The following is a 23557-nucleotide window of genomic DNA, read 5'->3' as shown; positions in this document are numbered from 1 at the left end:
GGTGCTGGCCTATTAGTAGTCACCATCCTCCACCCCGTAACAGTCCGTCCCGCTAGGTTTCTGTTTTGATAGCGCTGGTGCTGTTCCAGGAACCTGTTTGTAAAGCTTCAACCTCAACTCAATGTTTTGGTTGGATCTTGGTGACTACAACCCAATTTTATCAAGCTGGCTATTCATCTTATTAGAACTGAGTGGAAAACCCTTTGCTTATGTGATTCGTGAAGTCTGTTTTGCTCCATACATTTTTTGTTCCAACACAAAAGCAGTCATCAGAAAAATCAGAATCAGAAAAAATGGAGTAAGACTGCATGCTTATGTGTGTCATTTGGGTATGACAAGGTGTGGCATACCTTTGCCTAAAAGTGAGTCCAAATTTGATCTTGTAGTTTTTTTATCAGTATAATGCAGAGCAAAGATCAAGAGAAAATCTCCAGACCTAAATTTGGATGCCATATCTAAAAGTCACCTCAGGGGAGCATTCAGGATCCGCGTTCCCTTCTGTGTGCATCTGTGCAAGTTCGTTTAAAGTGATGTTGAACTGTTGAATTCTCTGTTATCTGTTGCTCCGGTGCTCCGGTAGAGAAGACTGGAGAATTGTGTTTTTTTCTCTCTACATCTACAGCACCAGTTGAACACAAGCTGCTGCATTTTGAAGAAGCTGAAATAGAGGGAAAAAAGTTTCAGTAGTCTAAACGAGATTAGATAAAAGCACCTTCTCTAAATCTGTTAAGGATTGATGTATTTCTTAATTGTAAGAAACAAGACTGCACTACCCTCAATACCTGTTTTTTTTTTTAATCACTCCCATTTCTGAGAAAATAACACAAAACCCTGTCAACACCAAGCAAATTTGAAATACCACTTTGTTTCATCTCAGTGAGTATTTGCATTTTCAATTTCTTTCCATTGAATTTAGTATTGCGTCATTTTGCACATATTAAACTTTGGACTTTATATTGGACTAATTCACATTCATTGCAATTAATATGACTCACTGTGTAGTCTAATCCATTATGACATTGGCCAGTGAGAGAAAACCAAGTAAGCCAATACAGGAATTAAACATATCTCCCTTGCATGAAGAGGCTGCTGCTTTGATTGTCTGACTTCAACTGTTTTTTGTTTTTTTTTACAGCTAGGCAGGGCCAGATATGAAGGCTAGGCTATATGAGTGCAAGGTGTGGAATTCATAAACTGATCTTGAGCCATTCTTCTTTTGAACATGGAGCAGTGGTGCACTTCTGCCTGTTGTAGCTGAAAATAAAGGATCGAGCAGGGACCATACAGCATAATATGCTATCTGTTTGTTACATGTTAGCTTGATCACTAAGTCAATATGTTGAGATACCAACAGGAGAAAAAAAAAATGATAGAACATACAAAATGGATCTTTTTTCCACCCATTTGATATTGAGAGAAACATATGAGAAAAAAAGGTGGAATGTTTAGATTTTGGGGCTGAAAGTTGGGATTTGGCAGTCAAAATTAAACATTCCACAACATATGAGGATTTGTCTAATGCAGGGAGCACAATCAATTCATTCCATAATTAACTTGAGATTCTAATAAAATTTAAACATGACTCTACTACACCTGTTTTAGCATACAGTTTGCTATGTGTCAGCAAGCTAAAATTAATGCTAGCAGTCTTGCTTGTCATCATCATTGCCTATCACAGGCAATCATTGGTTATTTTCTGACAGCTTGTTAACATAACTAGCTAGCTAATTGATTCATTGTCCCATTCATCATAAACTATGTCTGCAGCTATATGTAGCTAAAATTGCCATGGCTGCATGTCAGGCTGAGAAGGCGGGATGTCTGACCACTCATGATGTGGATGGCAACAGTGGAATTCTTGCAGCCAGGAGACTCCAGTTGCTTCTGGGAGTCTCAGTGAGGCTTAGCTGCCACATTTTTGAGTCTGCCATGTAGCTGTTTTGAAGCTCTTGTTCAGGTGTCATGGATGTGTTATGAACTAGGTTTCAGGTCAAGTGTTGTCTGCAACACTGCGTTCTGATTCCCTCTGTTGCTCAGTGTATTCTTGGCCCCCTGCCCTTTCTGCTTATCACTTCGGCTCCTGTGTTGTTTACTGTATCTGCATGTGTGGGAGCCAGGGTGAGTGTTTGGCACGCCCTTTCAACAGTAGCAGTCTTCCATAGCTCTGTGTTGACCATGTCTGCTAGTTTAAAAAAAAAAAAAATAGATTGATAGAGTTCAATTAACCAACTGTCAAAAAGACAGTAAAGTTAAAATATAGTCACAGCTTTGCAATGGATGAGGTATATTCATCCATCCCTCTATTTTGGAAAGTACACTTCAGTACTGTCTTCATTAGGTCATTATCTCAATTGCAGGAAAATGTTATCTCCTCCACAATTAAAGGAAATGATTGGTACGGCATGATCAATTCTGTCACTGCAAGGTAAAAATAACTGTGACAGTGCACTTGAATCTGGCTGAAAATTATTTAAATTTGACTTTTGGAAACCTGCACTAAACCTGCACTTAGCCCCTGATGAGTATTTATTACAACCAGGGTGATGTATTTAGAAAGGCAATTATAACCAGTCACATTTGCACTCTTATCACTTTCAATCTCCCTCTCTAAGCTCCTGCTGCCAGTTAGAACTTAGGGAATATTTACTCTCCCCATCTGAAAGAAGGAGTGAAACCAATTGAATTCCTCTCTGCATTTTGGCATAATTGCTTCTGCTGGAGTCTGTTGTTCCATTTATTAGTGTGACATGTTGTTTGTACCAAGGCAAAACTCTCAGGCTGGGCTGGTGTTTCAGCAATAAATACCTTGCTTCACGCCCCTGTCCTCATACACCAGCTACACTAGTCATTTGTTTGTGCCTTTACTGCAAAACACCACAACACCACAACAAAATACATGCATTTTTGAAGTAGGTCCTCTCTTGCTCACTGGGTATACAGAGGATTATGTTTTTGTAAGTTTGTTGTTGTTGGTGTTGTTGTGGTATGATATGTAATTTTAGGTGAATATTTTAGTTTATTTTCTGTCTGGTGAGCCTAGAATGTTTCTTTCTCTTTAATGATAATGAGGCAGCTCTAGCTGAAATAACAGTGATCTAACTACAACTTTCCAAAGCAGTCAGAACGTACACACATTCAAGCACGCATACACACACTCTCATACAGACACACACACACACACACACTTACACAGCCCTGCTCTCGCCCCCTGTTTTATATTTCCTGTCTGATCAATGCTAGCAACAGACAACAGCACCAAAGCTTCACTGATTGTTCCCAGAGACAGGGTGTTGCATGCTGTCAGGGTGCATTGTCTTTCGTCTGATGTTATTTACTTGTTTGTTACTCCCTCTTTTTTCCTCTTTGTTCCTTCATTTGTCTTGTGTGTGTTGTGCTGATGGGTGTTGTAGTAATTACAGGTAGGATTGTGCCGCAGGCGCTCCTGTATGCACTGATGTCTCACACTGAGCCATTGTTTTCTTCATTGGCTGATTAAAGAAAACAAAAACACATTTAGCTATTATTTTGTGGATCTGACTTGCTGAATCAATGCCAAGGCTGGCTGTGTGTGTGTGTGTGTGTGTGTGTGTGTGTTTGCTTTGATTTCTTTCAAGGTAGTTCATATATGCGTAGGTGGTGATCATGGACTGTAAGCATAGATTGTTGACCCTGCACAAAGAAGCTAATTATCCCACACACACTATAAACAGCTCCCGCTCCACATCTGCACCGCAGGTTACTATAGGTCAAGGCTGAGACTAGCACTTCTGCAATATACTTGCATACGTGTGTGTGTGTGTGTGTGTGTGTGTGTGTGTGTGTATGTGTGCAAGTACATGTGTGGCAGGTACTCTGTCAGCAGAAGTGTATTTGTGATTCTTTGTGATCGTTGATGGGAGGTCATGTGTATGGGTGTGTGTGCATTTTCATTTGTCATTCAGACATGTCTTCTTCACAGTCTTGACGATTCCTTGGCAGTGTTCCTCTGCCAACCTTTTACAATATTAACTCACTGTATTGTCCACACAGCCGCTGACTATATGGACTGCCGAGCCTTACCCATGTAACATGTCTGAGGGCACCACTGGATTGCTATGAGCCCCTAGGGAGCTCTCAATAGGAATGAGATGGATGACACAGTTACAATAAAGCACTTTTCCACTCTCCCTCAGGCCAGACAGTTGTATTGGGGATGCTTGCGTTGAACCATCAGTAAATGCGCAGACATACACAGACGTATTATAACAGTGATGTAATTTACGTCCACATATGCATGTGAACTCAAATAATAATTCATTGCCCACACACACACACACACACACACACACACACACACCGGTCACTGTTACAGGTTCCACTCAGCTAGAGTGTCCTCCCCTGGGTGTTTTCAGAAGTGCTGCTAACAACTGGCTACAGGAACAAGCTCCACAATTACATCTGTTTCCTCGTCTGGGGAGGTCACATACCTCTGCTCAGCGCTCTATTGATTAAAATCAATATGTTCCAATCTCATCAACACCACTGTCCTTGGCCTACTGATGGCCGGCTTACAGAGGACCGGGGTGTGTGATGAACGGCGACTTTCTTTAGGCAGATCCATACCTTTCGAGGTGATTGGGTTAATGTGTTCCCCTGAGCCATTGTGCGTACAGCCTCCTATTTTGACGCTTCATTTGTCTGCTGCATTGATCAGGGGTCGTTGGATGGAACAAGGCTGGTCAGCCATCACTTCTAAGTAGTCTAAAGAATATAAAATAGTCATGCATTTGCCTGCACACAGTGTGCCTAATGCCTGTGTCCATTTACATGTGTGGGGCTTGTGTAAATGTATTAACGTATGTATGAATGTTCTTCAGAGAGGTGCACAGACCGTTGATGCATGTCTTTTTAATTGCCAGGCCTGTGTTTGTGTGTCTGTGTGTGTGAGTAAGTGTGTATGAGTGTGTGTGATAGAGGAAGAGGCCTCTGGACAGGCGCTGCCCAGCTTTCTGAGCTAAACCCGGCCACGCTGCACTGTCACTTAATTTGTGTCTTCTCTGTCTCTCTCTCTCTCTCTCTCTCTCTCTCTTAGTGTCTCTCTCTATTTTTCTCCCTCTTTCTCTCTCTATTTTGGTCTGAGTGGCGCTGGCTGACCTTCACTGGGACACAGCCACGATTCTAATTGCATTGATATGCCAACAAGCTCCAGTGGTTCCAGGAGAGTACAGGAATATTACCCCGAAGCACCGCGGTGGTGTTTCGTTTCAGTGATGGTCCACAGAGTCAGGCGGCTGAGCAGAAGACAGACGGCCCCATACACACACACACACACACACACACACACACACCTACCTTGCCACTCCCTCATCACACCGACCACCCGCCCGCAGCACCTACATGCACACCACCCCTTACTGTCCTTTGTCTTTCCTTACCCATCTTCCTTACCCTCACCTTATATTAGCAACTGACAGCACCTGCCAAACGCAAAGATCCACCAATGCTATATTAATTAACACCATCTTTCCTATCAATCACCATTGCTCTTTTTCCTTTTGTGCTTCCTCCATTGTATTGTCAGTAGTGATGCATTCTTTGGCCCAGACATCTCTTGTTTGTTTTAACTAAACGCAACATCACTATCAACCTGTCATTGCAACAATCTCTGCCCCATGCTTTGCCTGTCTCTTTGTTTTAACTCCGGTATGATTTGATTTGATTTAATTTGAAAAACACCAGTTGGCTTTTCTGCCAATTATGAAAATTTCACATGTGACAGCGTGGGTGGGTGTATGTGTGCGCTCGTGCTTGTACATCTGTGTGCGCGGGCATGTTTATTTGTCAAAGATTGACTGAAAAGTCAAGTGGAAGCGTAACATTAGCATAATTTTCAATCTGTAGATAAAATTATAAAGCCCTTCTTGTGTTCTATATTGTGAAATCCTAGTTCTCTCCAGTCATTTCTCTCTTCTTTCTGACAAAGACACACGATGCATTAATGAATAATTTCTCTACAAACCTCCTGAGTTCTAAAACCAGCAATTGACACGATTTTGAATCACACTTTTGTCATATGTCCCATGTGAATGGCCGGCCGGTGGGAGAGTGTATCAAGCACACAGCTGAGGCTTCAGCTCTAGAAGTAAACTATTCATATTCAGTTAAAAGCTGCATCCATATTGTATGACAAGATACTGTGCTGCCTGGTGTATTGTTTTTTTTATATCAGTCAGTGCAATTTGCAGTTGCGTTCCTTTGAATCCAGTTGGTATCAGGATTAGAGGGGGCGTTTTGGGAATAAGCTGTGGCCCATTTTCCTCTCAGAACTATTTGTCATTTTAAGTCATTTTAATACTGAATCAAACATAAACACTGTAATATGGTCAAACATGGTCAGATATTCATCTTTCCATGTTCTATTTACTGTATTTACAGGGGAAATAACTAGGGATGCACGATAGCACTTTTCAATGCCAATACCGATTACGAGTAAAAAAAATAGTATATAATATAATATAATATAATATAATATAATATAATAGTATATATAATAAGTATAGGCCTATACCGAGTACCAATCCGATCCATTACATTTACTGAACAGTGCAGGCTTACTTCCTTAGTTTGGGGTCAATAGACAAAATTATTGAGATAAAATCCTTGTTTTTCCCACCATTTGAGAAATGCAGGCTTCTCTGTGCCACAAATGCATAAAATCAAGACAGGCTCATGGCTTTGGGTATCGGATTTTAGTCTTGGGTAAAATCTCTGATACCGATATTCCATTTTAGCCTGGTATCGGCACCGATATCGATACCAGTATCAGTATCGGTGCATCCCTAGAAATAACCATTTATCTTCAACTGTATAATTAGGATATAACAAATATACAGTGAAGAACTACATAGACACTGCTGTGAACATATGGAGCCACATATGTTGAGCGATGACAGTGGCAGTTTTCTACCTGACCAATTACACTGTACTTTCTTCAAATTCCTAAGTTGTTCTGTGCTTACTTAATCGTGTTTGTGTTTGTGTTTGTGTATGTATGTGTATGCGTGTGTATGCTGAGGGAAGTTGACAACAGGCTGTGGAAGTGTACTTCAGGGCCATCCTGATGGCTAAGTTTAGATCAAATGCTGACTTGTGCTATGCTGTCGTATGTCTCTCTCTTCACTTTCGCTCCTTAACTGTACAGTCTGAAAAATGCACTTTGTCTTTGAAGGAAAAAAAACAACAACTAACAAATATGGTCCATTTTGATGTTAGAGGGAAGAGGAGAACAATTTTTCCTACCCGATAATCTATGTGATCCCCTGCGAAGACAAGAGGTTGAAAGATGGCTAAAATAATGAGAGTTACAGTACCAGAAAAAGAAAGAACCGGTGAGTTTCAGTGAGTGAGAGAGAGAAAAAGGCAGTGCATGAGATACAGAAAGCAGGAAGAATAGTGCAGTTGTTTGAAAGAGAGAGAGCAAAAACTGCATTGATGGAGACAGGCTGGTTACCAGATGGGTTTTGTCAAAGAGAGAGAGGGAAACACAGAGAGAGGGAAACAGTAAAGAGATGGAGGCTGATGTGGCCGTCTGTAATGCGATATGGCAGATGCGATTTTATTTTTAGGACACAAGGCCCCAGAACGATAGGTTTTATAGGGTTTTGAGTGGGTTGATCTTTTTAAATATTCAACTTCAATGAAATATGGAGCATGACTCCGGGCTGTTTGGAATTCATAAGTCTGTTTGGCAGGACTGGCCCTGCATATTGAGAGCTGTCAGAGCCGGCCTGAGTGTTAGACACAACCCCCCATCCTCCGCTGGCAGCAGAAACAATGTCAAGAAAGAAAGACCTCAGAGAGACTACCAGAGAGAGAATGAAAGAGAGACTTCAATTGGAAGTTGAATTATTTAATCACCTTTTGATGTGGAGACAATGGGTGCTATCAGCCTTTTTTTAGGTTGCACTAATTGGTGTGATGGGTGCGATATGCTCCCATGGAACTGTGTTATTAAATGACTAATTGTATTATTAAATTAAAAAGCCCCTATTAAATCATGTCAAATGTTTCGGGGTTTACATCTTATATCTCTCACCTTAATCTTGGCCAGTGTGAAAACAAAACCAGAAATGCCACCGGCAAAGTAAAAACATACATATTACAGCAGCTTTGATTCTTATTAATGTGGATCGTTAATCTTTGGCGCTGAATTTTGTTCACAATTTACTTGCAATCAAACACACTCCTTTTTCCTTGCAAAAGCATTCATCAGAAAAATGAGCATTAAAAATGTCTTACGGATATAAATGGCCGAGAGAGGCTGTCAAGTATGTTCTCCATTTCCACTGCAGTGTGTGCGTGTGTGTGTGTGTGTGTGAGAACAAGAGAGAGGAGGAGGAGGAGTCTATTGGTTGTGCTCCTCTACATGCTAATAGACCAGGAGATCCTTTGTCTATCATGTAGTTCTCATCAGTCAGCTAGTTCATTAATCCACATTACTGACTGATTGGAAACTAAGAGAGGAATGTGTGCGTCTGTCTTATCTGCCTGCCTGTCTGTCTGCCTGGCTATCCGTCTGTCTTTCTGTCTGTGGATGCATGCTTGTGAGTGCATTTTGTGTCTGTGTCTGGAGGTGCGTGAAGGGCCACAGATCAATATTCTCCTCTCCCAGTGTGACAGGTGTGCGCTGCTGGAGAAAGAGACTGATAGACACCAGTAGTTAGTGTGAGGCCACCGAGGGGAAATACATATGCATTAGACTATGACTGTTGGGGATATTTACCAGCAGCAACCACACAAACAACAACAGGTAGCAGAGCCTGAAACCTAGGGATGTTTAATTCATGCCGGGATACTGGCTATACACCTGTATCAATAAAATAGCCAGTGCTTATTAGAAAGGAGGACTGTGTGTGTGCGTGTGTGTGCATGTATGCACTGGTGTGTGTGTGTGTGTGTCTGTCTGTCTGTCTAGCTGTGTTTGTCTGATGTGTGTGTGTGTGTGTGTGTGTGTGTGTGTGTGCGTGTGCGTGTGTGTGTGAGAGAGACCCCAGGAGATGATGCTGTCCCTGTATGAGGAAACATTCTCAGTCCATTACCCTGCATGTAGATATAATTAGAGTAAAGCAGGAGTAAGAGCCCAGGCTGCTAGAACCATCTGCCAGGTGTATTTCCATTTTGTAATACAGGCTGACTGATCAGTTTATATCTTAAAGTCTTATGTTTGCTTTTCTGTCTGACCGTATAAATTGACAAGATGACCTTGTACTTGTTTCTAATGTCTGTGTAAAAAATATCTGTGACTTCAGCCTTTTTTGACTGAGCTGCTGTCAGACACTGTATGGCTCGCAGGCTTTTATGGGACATTGGCCTGTGTGCGTAAAGATGACTGCCCCTGATGTCCGTCATGTGGTCCACTTGACCACTTCCAGCGTGCAATGAACACCTGGGGCCAGATATATGAATGATGCATACGCACAAAAAGAATGTATGCGCGACTTTCCACACAGGAATTGGTATTTATAAAACAAGCACAGATCCTGTACAGACCCGCGTGTGTCCTGTTCAATTCAGTGCTTCAGTGCATTGAATTGAATTGAACACACTAACGTCACTTAAATACCACAGGTGATAACGTTAAAGTTTATAGGGCAACAGAAGACGTGGATGTATGTAAATTAACAGCAGAGAGTGGGGCTCGGTGTGTGTGGGAGCAATGCTTGGCTAGCGCGACACGTTTATCGGTTAAATTACCTATTCCACCAACGTCACATACCACAGGTAATAATGTTATTTACCGTTAAGGTTTGCAGGACAGCAGAAGATGTGGATGTCTGTAAATTGTCGGTGAAGAGTGCAGCTCTGTGTGGGATTCAATATGGCATTATCAGTATGGGGCTGCCCATACAGTAGCCTGTAGGCGAGAGGCCATCTTTTAGTCAAAGACGCCCTCTAGAGGCCATCTCACAAAGCAACATCTCAGTAAGTCTTACCTGACTGACTGACTGACTGACTTGTGATGCCCTCGGCTGCGCCGTGGGAAAAAGAACGTGCTGTGAGGATGTGAGTACCTCCACGCATGCTTTACTTCTGAGTCAGCTGAGCTGGGTGTGATATAGCGATGTTTCATTGACAAGGAGAATGTCGAAAAAGGGAATTTGTGCAACATTCTATTTGGAGCCTTAATCTTTTCAACACACCATGGTAGCCTATAAGGTCTCAATAGAGTTTCATATAATAACATTTATAGATGTATGCGTTAACATCCTTTTTTCTAAATTTTTATGCTAGCGTCATTAAATAGCATTACATATTGTCACCCAAATCATACACTGTGGGAATAAGAATAACAGATATCAGATCATAAATAACCCTAACCTACTCATGTGATAAATCAATAGGCTATTATGGCTCACCATATATAGCAGTGCGTAACGATACAATGGCTACTTTGTCGCTGTTAGAGGATGTTGCTAATGCAAGACTAAGGAGAGAACGAGTCTGATTCTCTGGTCCATGGTGATGATTGGTGTGTATGTCCAAACCAGTTTAAACAGGTGTGTGTTGACATCCATTTACGGCTAATTGGAGCAATAGGCTCATGCAAGTACACACAGTTTCATGATGACTGAAATTTATAAAACAGAACAATGCATGAAAGCAGGGATTCATAAATCTAAAAAAGAGTTTTATACATTAGGCCCCTGGCATTCACCAAGTCTTCCCCCTAGTCCAAACTGGGAAGATTAGATGCCACCGTTTGCAACGAAGGATACGGATAATAACAAACATACTGGCATCAAACCAGGAAGTCACTATCTTTATTTGACTTGATTGCTTTTATCCAAATCACTGTACAATACTGTTATTACATATAGTTTTAGTATGGCATCAATGGTGGCCATTGCACTGTTATGAAATTTTTCATCTGTAAGTAGCAACATACACTGGTCAAACCTGCAATGACACACAACTCTTGACAGGCAGTCTGTGTTGATTTTAATCAATAGGTGTTTTTTTGGGGGGGGTTTTTAAAGTTGCTTTTATGGATTTGTCATGTCATAACGGGTTCATTCAATCATCTTGGAAAACGTCACATCCCTAGCATATCATCCATTCCACAGTGGAGAGGTAGATGGTGCGCTCCATAAAAATAGCAGCTGTCCATTGTTTATTCAGAATGGATTCTCAGAGTATTCTGTGCTGTGTGAGCCAGTAGTATGTGTAGGGGAGCAGTACTAGTGGCAGGGAACCAGGCTCTCTTTGGAGACATTGTTAGACCCACCAAGGCGTGCTAACGCGATGTCATGCTTCACTGCAGCTCACAGTGGCTGGGGTTCATACTCAGGGGCGGAGGACCTGGGGGACGCGCCAACTCAGCCCTTTCATACCCCCTACGTCTCTCCCTTTTGGTTGTTGCCCCGACCCCAATCCACCCCCACACACTTACCCGCCCCCTGCCCCACTCTTTCATCACCATTTGATTTTTATGTGAGGGAATCATCTCTTGGCTTATGCATTGGAGGTTAAATGTGTGGATACGTCTGTGTGTGTTTGTATATGTATGTATGCAGTTGTGTTTGTCAAGGCCATTGGCGTGTCCGGTGAAAGAATATTTACAATATTTACAATGGATTTGTTTGTTGGTGAGTCATAGAGGGTGACCTATAAATGTCAGGCAACTGTCCCCATTCTCTCTCTTGAACCAGTCTGGCTCTTATCCAGACCCCAGTTCCTCTCTCTATAGATTGCCTTTTAGGATCATCTTCTTCCTCTTCTTCTTCCTGTGTATAGGTTTCAAATCTCTCCCACTACTCAGGCAACAAAAAATACACCGATCAGCCAGTTGGTGACACGGTAACAAACAACTTCACATTTTGGCCAATAACTCCTGAACTTAGAATCAAAATTTTGTCTCCTCTGATTCCTTGGCTCAAGCTAAATTTATTGCGTATACAGGTTTAATTTACGCCTTGATATTTTCTCCGCCAATTTTATGCAAAATCTATTTTTTTGCTGTTTCTCCCGTAAAGTTGATCCAATCTCAACGGAATTGACAGTGAAGTCATGCAAACAGGAGGTGAGGCATAATTCCTAAACGCTTCATGCTAGAGCAACTTCAGATGCATATTTGGAATGGACCCCAAAGTGTGACCACCTTTGGTCACGCTCCATACTGCCACCATCAGTCCAACCTTGCAATAGCAACTATTTTTTAAAAATCTTTTCAACAAAATTACTTAAATCTCCGCCAGATTTTACAGCATATTTCAATGGCATACATCATTTGTACCATAGATTTTCTTCACTTGTAACTGTTTGGCTGTGACACACAAAAGAACACGACAGCAAAGATGCATAAACAGGAAGGGAGGCAGATTTCCTAAATGCTAGCTCATCCAAACTTCACATACCTGCTTGAAAGAGGAGGCAAAATTTGACCACATTTGTTCATGGTGAATAGCTCCACCATCAGGACAATTTTTCAAATTTCAAAAATATGTCAGGCAACATTTCAGCTGTAGTCGTTGAGATGTAGAACTTTTCCATAATCATGAATCAAGCTGATATTGTCACTGTCAAATCATTTGCCCCATAGGTTTGGGCCCCAGTAATGGCCGCTTGTGCCTATAGTTTTACCATTGTTATCATCATTAAATTTTCTCCTGAATTGCACAAACAAATGTTATCTCCCAATCATTAAAAACAAATGGAAGACTTTGTCTCTCCCCCTCTGTAGCCCCTAATCAGTTTGCACCGGGGGGATTTCTCTTACTCAACAGAGTTCAAATTAGTATTAAGCCTTTTAAATTTCTAATTTAGTGTTCAGAGGCGGTGAATGTGTGGGGATTATCACTCCTAAACGGTGGTACTATGTTGATGATACTAGACACTGTAACAAGACGTTTTTTTTGTTTGTTTGTTTGTTTTTTCATTTTAGTCTTTATTTGATAGTTTGCACTAGAGAGAGACAGGAAAGATTGGGAGAGAGAGGGGGATGACATGCGACAAACAGCCACCAGGACACCCAGCTCTGCACTCATTTTATGGTTAAAATGTTATTTATTGCATGCATTATGGAGTAATTTCCAACAATTGCTCATTATGCATTTTTGGTTATTCTGTTAATCTCCACCTGGTACTACACGTCATAGCAACCTGTCATAATCTACCCAATGTTCAGACAGTGCATACATTTGGACCATAACACGATCAGGATATTTTATAAGATTCTGTCGCTCAGACTATTCATGCCAGAGAATATTGGATACATGTATCCCCTGTATTAGAGAGCATTTTTCATTTTTGGAAAATGAAATCCAGCCTTGGATACACACACATGCTTCTAAAAGGCTTCCAAATTATGCTGCTTTTCCACTAACACTATTATCTTTTCCCATTCTGTATTTCAACAAAGACTTGGGGGTGTTAAGTACTCAAGCAAGTTAGAAGAGACAGAAGAGGCGGGAGTCAAATCACAGCTCAACAAAGGAAAACACTTTGATATGCATTACAGCAGGACAGGCTTCAGTTACCTATAACTAGGCTGGTTTGCACATCTACCCATGAGAATTGTTATAGTGCTCTTTCAACAATCTACCTCCACCAATCCTTATCTCCTTTCCTCCTATCTCCTTATTGCTCCCTCTGTGTTCTCTCTGTATTTTACTCTAGTCGAAATCACGATTATTTCCTGCAAATCATCCCATTTTCTTGGGTTCTTTTAACTCTGTCCATCTTGTCCTCTTGTCCCTCATCATCCAATTTGCTCATCTCAACTCCACTCTCCTTTCATCCCTGCTTGCCTCTCCTCCTCACTCTTATCCTGTCTCTGCTATCCGTTTATTTAACAGTGAAGCTAGAAAGACAGCTCTGCAGACAGACAGGTAACTACCATTAACAAGCAAGGGACAAAGCCTCGATGACTGGTGTGCTGCCAGGTAATGATCTTTAATTACAGCCAGCCAAATGCACACAGGCAGGCTAACAAGCTGCCCGCTAGCTTCTACTTTCTAAAAGACTCACTGGGGCATATTGGCTCATCACACACATTTATGACACCATACACTTTCAGCTCTTAAATTTAGCTTTCCTCTGCAAGTGTCCTTTTTTAAGGTGAAGTCTCTCTCTCTCTCTCTCTCTCTCTCTCTCTCTCTGTACCACAGTACACATATTCTCATACTCACACACACATAGACACAGTAGTGAGGTTGTTTTGCATATATGGTGTATATCTGTGGCAATGCACAGCCATCCATTAGAGCAAGGGAGGTGCTAAGGGCCGATTCTGGTCTGCTACTTTTGCTAACTCAGTTATCCCTGTGCTGGTACCTACCCTCAATACTGTCACCCCCTGCCCACCCCAAACCCAGCCAATCAGTTCAGTCTGTTGTCTGTACAGTTTTTGCTGCTCCACCTCTTTGTTTTCCCATTCCTTCTTCCTTCATCGCTCGTTCTATTCTAAGGTAGATAAATGGCAAGGAGAGCCTTTGGGGGTTTGGCCGACCCTAAAGCTAAATGTAGTCATCAAGCCTTTGGATCTCTCAGGCAAATGGAACCACAGTATGATTATCTCTCTCTCTTTCCTGCAAGGTAGAGGACAGATTCTGTGATGAACTAGTACTTTATCAGAAGCATGCTTTGCATGCATTAAAAAATTCCAATATCAGCCATGCATACTTGAACTGGCACAATACACACTTGTTCACAACAATTCTTTTCATACCAGATTTATGCACAGTCTCAACTGAGTAAGTAACATTGTGGTTTTCAGGGGTAGTTATACCAAGTGGAAATAAATACAGTTATTTGATTTGATATATTAACCCCCCACCCCCTATTCTGGAAACAAAATTCTTCCATTTTGTGATAAGCAAATGATTAAATGACACTTGACAGAATAATAAATAACTATAGAGTGGGATGGGGCAGGGGCTTTTGAACTATATAAATCCGATCTAATAAAGATAAGTCGAGAAGTCTTATACACTCACACATTCAGAAATTCTGGAGGAAGTCAACTAACAAGACCAAAGTTCACAGGCATTATGGTGAAAAAAAGTCAACTAACAAGATCAAAGTTCATGGGCATTATGGTATGTGCGGTTTTATAGTGAAGCAGTCCTCGCTTTCTTAGCCTTGCATTGATATGTTTCAGATGGCGGCAACACAGGAGAAATGTTTGAAAAATTTGTTAACATCAAACATTGGAAATGTCCCACATTCCCAATTCCACAAGGACATTTTCAAAATAGACGGCCCTCTCCTAAATCAATTAAACACCCTCCCACCCCCAGCTTCAACGTAAACCATACCTGGATTCAAAAATGGTAGTCACTGACCTTTCACCACAATCACCTCATTACAAAACCCACACAGCAACCCCCAAGGCTCAGCTTTCCCAAGGAGGATTGGTGCACCCAGAACCATATCAGGAATGGTCATGTGCCCCCTATTGCTAACCTCCAACAATTAGGAATAAGAGCAAGGTCCATGTGTCCCTAGGCTGATGCAAATCACTGTCAGAAGCAATCACTTGGCTGAAGGACTTAAAAATACCTGAGTAAACAATTCTAGTATATGCCTTTTAAAATAATAAACATTCCATTCAGTAGTTTCCAGTCAGCTGTCTCAGGGGATGATTGTTTAATGGGCCTAACAGATGGTTTAATAGAATTCAGTTTTTAACAGTATATGGGGATGAAGAGGTTTATGTTGTGATCAGGCTGACCCAGGGGAGCCCTTGCCACTGCATGAAATACATTGGGGAAATACATACATTTTTACAGGAACAATGTAAAAATAATTTTATTGTATCTGGTCTGTTGTGTAAACCTAGGCTGTTTTCCTCAAGGTTACACGTGCAGCCAAATCTGGGTGAAAATTTGGTGAGCTCAGTGAGGCTGGTAGCCAGTGTGGGCTACCAGCTGCTGCGAGGTAGGTGGTTAAGGCAGGTGATTAAAGACACTGTACAAAACCTGCAAGGTCACATGTTTGATCCCTGCAAGAGCCAATTTGTCCATCCCAGTTAAAGTATTCTTAAGCAAGACACTAACCCTAACCCACCCTGCAAAGTGGCTGGCCTTGTGCTCTAACCCTTCTGGTGAAATGCACACAGAGGGATATGCAGAGAGACAAATTCCTAATTATCCTGTGTGTATAATAAGGCAGTAGAGTGCTATAAATTCCTAAGAAGTAGCCCCAGCGTGCAGTGGAATATAGATACCTGCCAGAATGATGGAGGTCACTTTTCTTAGCAGGTCCCCATGGTAGATCTATATCTAATTGTGAGGGTTTCTTGCTTCTGTGAGCAGGACTGGGAAAGAGTTGGCACACCGTTTCTGGCTGAGAGAAGCACACTCCTGCCCCCCTCTTTTGACTCTTCAGTGCAGTCTGTTTGTATAAGGAGAAGCCAGGCGTGATTATCGTTGGACTGAGGAGCCGCATGTCTACCTAGGTCTGAGTGAAACGCATCATGGCACAGTCAGCAAAGTCTTGTGTGTAAAGAAACAAGGTTGGCCATTCACACAGAGAAGCGCCACTAGGGAGAAACGCTTTGAACTCCATGCATTTCAATGGAAGGACGTGCCTGCTCACATTTGGCGGCCTGGCAGAGTGCTGCGATGTGGCTGGCATTTTTTCATCACAGAGCTCAGAGTGGAAAAAGTTTAAATTAGCTCAAGTTTAGAGCCGGTGCAGCGCAGATCACCTGTCACACTGCAACGGGCGACCAATGAATGACTGAGGAGGCAGGGCTGTTTATTTTGGTCGCTCGGCGACCAAAACCATGTACCTTCCTACTTTTCGCCTTTCTCCCTCTCCCCCTCTCAGCAACACGGCTTTCATCATCTGTGCGCCTAGAGTTTAGTCATCTGTGCCCCTAGAGTTTGTGTAAATGGCCACTATATTGTCCTTCTTTTAGGCTCAGGCTCAGACACTTGAAAGGATTGTGCTAGGCATCAGTGGCTGATGCTTTCATTGCTGAAGGCGAACTACAACACCAGCTTTCTTACCCCATTTCCTGGGTAGGCATTAGTTACAATAGTGATTAGTGCTAGCCATATCATTTCCTCCCCAAACCATCGCTTGAAGAACGGTTTAGTTTTTGACTGGAATTTGTGCATTTTGTGCCTAATTGGCAGGAATCTAAGTCTGTCATACTTCCATTCCATATGTTCCACTTGTAGACACAAAAAGAAAGCAAACAAGTCAACGTTAGACAACACCATCAGCAAACTGCCAAGCCAGCTAGCTATGTGAGTATGTGTTTGATCAAGCTAACTTTAACTTGTTGTGTCAGTCACTCTGTAGAGAGAAAGTCACTTCACTGTCTGTCTTTTTGTATGTCTGTCTGCGTTCTCCCTTCCTAGTTAGAGTGATCAAATACTGCGAACTTCATAAGAGTGGAGAGAAGGGGAGGGAGAGAAAGATGAGAGGAAAGGCTCATCTGCAGTATTCGAAGTGGCAAATGCAAATGGACCAAATGATCTGACAAGAGGAAAATGTGAGTCCCTCTCTGCAGCTATTTGCAGATGGAAATAAAGAAATGCCTTTCACACTCAGTTTTCTCTATTGGACGGGCCTTTTACAGTCCTACGAAATGTCATCATATCAGGCGTTTAATAAACTGCTATGGCTCCATCTTGGAATTCCTGATGATGTTCTCGAGCCACCCAGAGCCGCTATTAGGCTGTTTCATTTGAGATTCCACTTGGCTTATTCTGCTACAGATCCACTGTCAGCAGCTGGTTAAAGGACTACAGGCTGTGAGACTAGAATTGTTCAACATGTTGTAGACACGTTTTACAGCAAAGCTAAAAGCAAGTCGAGAGACAAGAAGCTGAGTCTGCCAGCTCTTTTATCACTCTTTTTGCACCACTCTTCTTCTCTTTTCTCCCCTCCAGCAAAATAGATGACAGCGACAGACTGGTGACTCGAATGGACTGGTAGTTTAGCAGGAGCATATTGTTTTTCATGTTTTACTGACATTATAAAATGCCAATCTCCAGGCAACTGTACGTGCATTATTGTTTTGCTCCAACCTCTGAACATCTCTTCATGCAGATGACATCATTGCCACCGCAATAGCAGGGGGGCTCTAGCTTTAACAGTCACTGTGTGGATGAAAAGAAGAAGAAAGACGAGCCCTGCTGTAGTCCACACTTTTCACTGTCTGTCTGTCTGTCTGCTCAGTCTGCCTGCCTGTCCGCTCCCCCTCCTAGTCGGAATCGTCACCTAACTTCACAAGAGGAAGGGAGGAGAGAGGGAGATGAGAGTAAAAGCTCATCTACATGATTTGAAGCAGCAAATGCAAATGGAGCAAATGATCTGACATGAGGAAATGCGAATTCCTCTCTGCTGCTACTTGCAGATGGAAAAAAGAAATGCGTCTCACTTATACTCTTTTCTCATATTGGACAGGGGCAGTTTTGCACTCGTGTGAATTGCCATCACCGCACACACTTAATAAAAGACGTTGGCTCTGTCTTTGAATTCCTGATGATGTTCTCAAACCATCCAGAGCAGCTATTTGGCTATTTCTGTTGCTCCTTCTCCTATACAGCCAGTGTCAGCTGGTCGAAGGAGCCTGTAAGGCAAGACTTGTTTTACATCTCATGAACGTGTTTTACAGCAAAGATGAAGGCATAAGTTGAGAAGCTAACTAGTCTTCAAAGGAAGGGGCAGCTAGGTGGCACAGACAGATAGAGAGAGAAGAAGCTGAACCTGCCAGCTCTTATATCACACTCACCACTGAAAGCGAAGGCCCTATTAACGAGAAAAGAAATGCACTTCTGGATGAGAAGCCTTGTTAAAGCATGTTTTTCTGTCTTTTTCTTTGACTGTTTTTTGAATTTTAAATAGGTAAATCTAGATTCAGTACTTTGTATTCCTCACTAGTATGCATTTTTCATTCTGGTCATCAGGGGGTTCTTGCAAAGCAGACTATGAAATATTAAAATTTTCGAATTAGCTGTAACAGAGATTGGATGCCTTCCTTCTGTCAAAACCGCTGTGTGACAATACCCGCATGCGTGTGTTTATCTTTCTCTCCAAGATGACAGAAATTACTTGACCCACAAAGTTTTCAGCAGCAGGAGTGTAAACAGGATATTAAAATGTAAAATGCTGATACCACACTTGATCGTTTTAGCAGTCCAAATAGGGCCGATGACCTTGGCTTCAGATTATACATTTCAGTAGAAGACCAGTCAGCACATTGAATCTTTGAGCGTATGTCAGTGTTTGTAAAGGATATGTGTTTGTAAGTGTTTGCGGGGAATAGCCCAGATTGTACAGGAAGAAACGGGCATGAGGAGATAGATGATGAGTTTTTAGAGAGGCGAGAAGGTGGACAGGGACAGTACGGGAGTAGGAAGTGGGAGGAACCACAGTAGGGGAATAATTGTCATCGTTTACAACTGAGACTGCAACAACAGAGAGAGAGAGGGGGAGGGAGGGAGCAAAAAGGGTGAGATAATGAGAGCAGACTTGGATTTACAGAGCAGCGGTAAATGTTAAGTCACAGCAGCAGAGCAACACACGGTCTTCTCATTTCACCCTTGAAAAATCCCCCACTGCCTCTTGTTTTCCTAACGAGTTTTTGTCTGGCAGCAGCATGGAATTGCTTGTGTTATGTACAAGATGAATGCCGCAATGTGAGTATGAGCGTGCGTTTGTGTGTAATCGTTAGCTTTCCTTGCTTAAGTTTGCCGTTGGTTCCTCCTTGTCGGCTCTCTTTTCCTCCCTTTATCCTTATTTATTTGTCAGAGGTTGTGTTCAGGGACGTTCCTTGTCATTCGTCAGCGCGGCCCATAAAACACACTGTCATGACTGACTGGCCACGCTCCAAACTCATTACCGATTGGCTGACAGAGCGGGCCGCTCTGTTCTGCTCTGCTGTGCTCCACTCCTCTGTTTGCCAGACGTTTCAGGCTCAGGAAACTTTAAATGCGGTGGTGTCTTCCTCCCGCCACTCCTCTCAGCCTCACGCTCAAGGTCACATGAATATGGATTTGCCCTCTCTCTCCAACACACACATACTGATGATGAAGTCTAAGATCTACTCAGGGGATTATAATTCATAACGTAGGTCTGATCTGGGCCGTCGCTCTGTCCCACTGTCTCTGTCTGTGTGTTGTAAGTAAGAAACCAGAGGGGAGGGCAGGAAGGAGTGGGATAGAGGAGGGAAGGGAGCAGCAGAGGGGAGGTAAGAGAAATAAGAGAAAGATAAAGTGGACTACTGTGGGGGGACAGAGACCTGGGATGAAGAGGGGAGGAAGGGAGAAAAATGGATGGTAGTGGAATCAAGGGATTGGGGGGGTGTCATGTAAGAGTAAAGGGAAAGAGACTGGGAGATTGGAAAAAAGGGAAGGGGAAGTAGAATTGATGTTATTGAGTTTCTGTTGCGGTTGATCAGCCATATCCATTTCATCATAGTGGGCTGGCTGAGCGCCACAGTCTGCTGCAGAAAATACGTTTTCATCGCTGTGTGTATATGTGAACTTGCATGGTGAGTGTGTTTGTGTATATATGTGCATTCAGACTAACAGTACGTGTAGTGTGCTCATGTGTAACATATGTTTACATATCTTACATGCATCTTCTGTATGTGTATATATCTTGTGTGTGTGTGTGTATATGTACCAAAGTGCTGCTCTGTTTTTCTTCCTAATTATTTCTGTTATATCGCCGTTGCCATTTGTATTGCAGCATGATTGACACTTCATTGTGTATTCGCTTGCTTGTTTTCGTTCTCTTTTTACCTTTCTCTTCTCCTTACTGACTTGCAATTTCAGTCTCTGGTTACCCCCTCTCGCTTCCATTTATGTCGTGAGTCAGTCTCACTTTTAGAAGCTGTCTTTAGAAAATTCTTTACGAAATCTCGCCTATTTCTCACCCTCCTCCCTCGTTCTCACATTTTCCCTTGCTCCTTTTTTCTCTCTGTTTTTTCCTCACAGAAAACACCAAGGCACCTTTACAAAGGTCTCGCTCTCGGCAGAATATAAATGCGGGTTCGGTGTTGGCAAAAGGCCCTCCTGCCAAGGAGGCTCATTACGAGGCCGAGAGCCATCCATCTGCAGCCCGGAGCAAAGCTGCTGCGTGTACAGAGACGGGGCACAGGTACAGGCACACCCCAGGTCTCAGCCACAGGCCGGACAGAGAGAGGGCGGTGGAGAGAGAGAGGGAAAAGGCGATGGAGAAAGCGGTAGAGATTGAAGCACAGCCCGCAGCCTTCCAGCCATCCTCCACTGGCACTACCATCGGCGGCTCTACCACCAATGGAGAGTCGGATGTGGAGGCGCTCTTGGCTCGACTCAGAGCCCTATGAGATTCACCTTAAAATAAACCCCCATACACACACACACACACTTGACGAAGCAACTGAAAGGGTTACCTTGAACAACCTAGCTTGTACACCAAGAAAAAAGGGGAAATTATTTTGTCATTAAGAGAAGTTTAAATAAAATAAAATAAGATGTGGCAGAGTGCACCCATGGGGCTTGATTGGATAATTAAATTGCAACTATGCACATTAGCTATAGAAACAAGGGCATTTTTGAAATTTCCAGAACTTTGAAGACCATGCTATTAATGCTCAGTGTAAATTGGTGGTGCTGAGTTCCTCTAAATCCTCTATTTTCTGTTTTGTCTGCTACAGCACAGACCGCTGGTTAAATCTTGGCCCAGATTGTCTTCAGTAATACCTGCAAGGAATGGAGAATGTTTTTCTAAAGTTGTCATTCAGTGGTTACGCTAGAGTTGTACGCCCTGGAGGTGTTAAGTGGGATATGATCAGTATCATTAGTGTCATATAGTATGCTGGAGAGCTACACTAAAATACAGCTACATAGATACAGCTGGATGTCTACTTATTCTTTAAAAATGCACTGCCAAAACATTTGGCTATAGCTTATACATTCACAACAATAGTAATATGACATAGCCTTTCCTCTGAAAACACAATATGCAATATTGTTATGCACTTTCTATGTAATCCTATAGTATGCAATATACTCTCGTTAAAATTCTTTCAGGTAATTGGCATTACTCATAATTGCCTCTGACCCAATAGTATTGAAAACATTTATTTTACACTTTTATCACAGTATCTTGGCCTATGTTTATTCTAGTTTTAATCACATATCACACAATTATAATCAATTGCATGTCATTAGTCAAGTTCACTTAAGAAAAGAAAACAATTGTGCTTTTATTACCTTTTGTCATTTATTGTTTTTCTATGTTATTTCTCTTTCTTTCTTCCTCTTTCAATCCATTTCATTCCATATGGAGGAGATGGGGTGTCTTTGAAAATAACTTTTGTATTCAAATCATTGGTCTCAATATTTGTATTTTCTATAGAAATGTTATTTGCATTCCAAAACATGTATACAAAGAAAAAGAGAATGGCCTATTTTTGGAGTTATGCTGTATGATTGTTTTTCACAGGTAATTACTGTAGTAATAGATGTAATTTAACGAGTTGGTTTTGATTGTACTGGACTGTTTTGTCTCTGTGTCACTGGTGGTAAAGAGATCAATATACCATGAGGACAGACTGCATAAAGGCAAAGTGACCAACTGTACTGCTCTCTATCCTCTGGCACAAAGAAGTGTGTTCATCCAGTGGCAAGTCAACCACAAATAATGCCCAATGCTCCTAGATTCCTATTGAAATTATCTATTATTTACAGGTGTGTTTTTGGCAAGCTGTGATAGAATGAATCATTTCTTTTGTAGACCCATTTACAATAAAATAAGGGAAAAAATGTGTTTGTGTGTTTTCATAAATTGGGACCATTCCGAACATACACTACCAGTCAAAGGTTTTGACACACCTGATTGAATGTACTATGATTTTCATTATCTTAAAGCCATTTTGATCTAAAAGCTTATGCTTGAAATGTGTTTCTTAGACAAATATAAATAGTGTTGATGCCTGATGTATGAATTTCTTTCCAAAGCCTTTGCCTTTCCATCAAGGCAAAGGGCAGCTACTTTAAAGAATCTAAAATATAAGATAGTTTTGATTTGTTTAACACTTTGTTGGTCACTGCCTAATTCCATGTGTGTTATTTCATAGTTTTGATGTCTTTACTATTATTCTAAAATGTGGGAAAACAGTAAAAATATAGAAAAATCAGTCATAAAAAGGTCTCTGTGTTTCAGCTGTTGGTTTCAATTATTCTGTGGTATTAGAATAACAGAGGGTAGAATTTTCAACATACCTTTATATAAACATTTACCACAGGATACTGAGCATGAAGGAGCAAGCATGTAGGCCTTTATTACACAGCTTCCTGGTGTTTTAAATATATTTAATATATGTATTTTTTTGCGCTGCAATTTATATTTAGAATTTACATCATAGTGATTCATAGTATTCTCATGTTACATGCATTCCATGTGTGTGCATGGAAGAGAGAAAGAGAGTGGTTGGTCTGCTTGGGAGTTGACCAGGTGCTGTTTGACTCCAAACCCTAGGAGATCCCACTGGAGACACTTGGGGCACGGACACTGTCATTCTGGCTTAATTCACACTAAATGCCTGAAAGGAGAAAGAAAAGAGAGAGGGAGG

At 41.8% G+C, this 23557-nt stretch overlaps 1 protein-coding gene across 1 annotated transcript in view; it reads left to right on the top strand.

The window, feature by feature from the left end:
* Positions 1-22846, top strand: part of LOC139646550 (protein diaphanous homolog 3-like) — a 213607-nt gene extending 190761 nt beyond the window's left edge. Inside the window, 1 exon segment of the mRNA XM_071522452.1 lies at positions 20937-22846. Coding sequence (XP_071378553.1) covers positions 20937-21307 — 371 coding nt within the window. The 3' untranslated portion in view covers positions 21308-22846.
* The last annotated feature ends 711 nt before the right edge of the window (positions 22847-23557 follow it).

The sequence above is a fragment of the Centroberyx affinis genome, unplaced genomic scaffold (assembly GCF_046629955.1).
Source record: "Centroberyx affinis isolate AG114_WGS23_722 - 3 ecotype Tasmania unplaced genomic scaffold, CSIRO-AGI_Caff_v1 ptg000992l_1, whole genome shotgun sequence".
In the NCBI taxonomy this organism is placed as follows: Eukaryota; Metazoa; Chordata; class Actinopteri; order Beryciformes; family Berycidae; genus Centroberyx; species Centroberyx affinis.
This window is presented reverse-complemented; position numbering and strand designations above follow the sequence as displayed.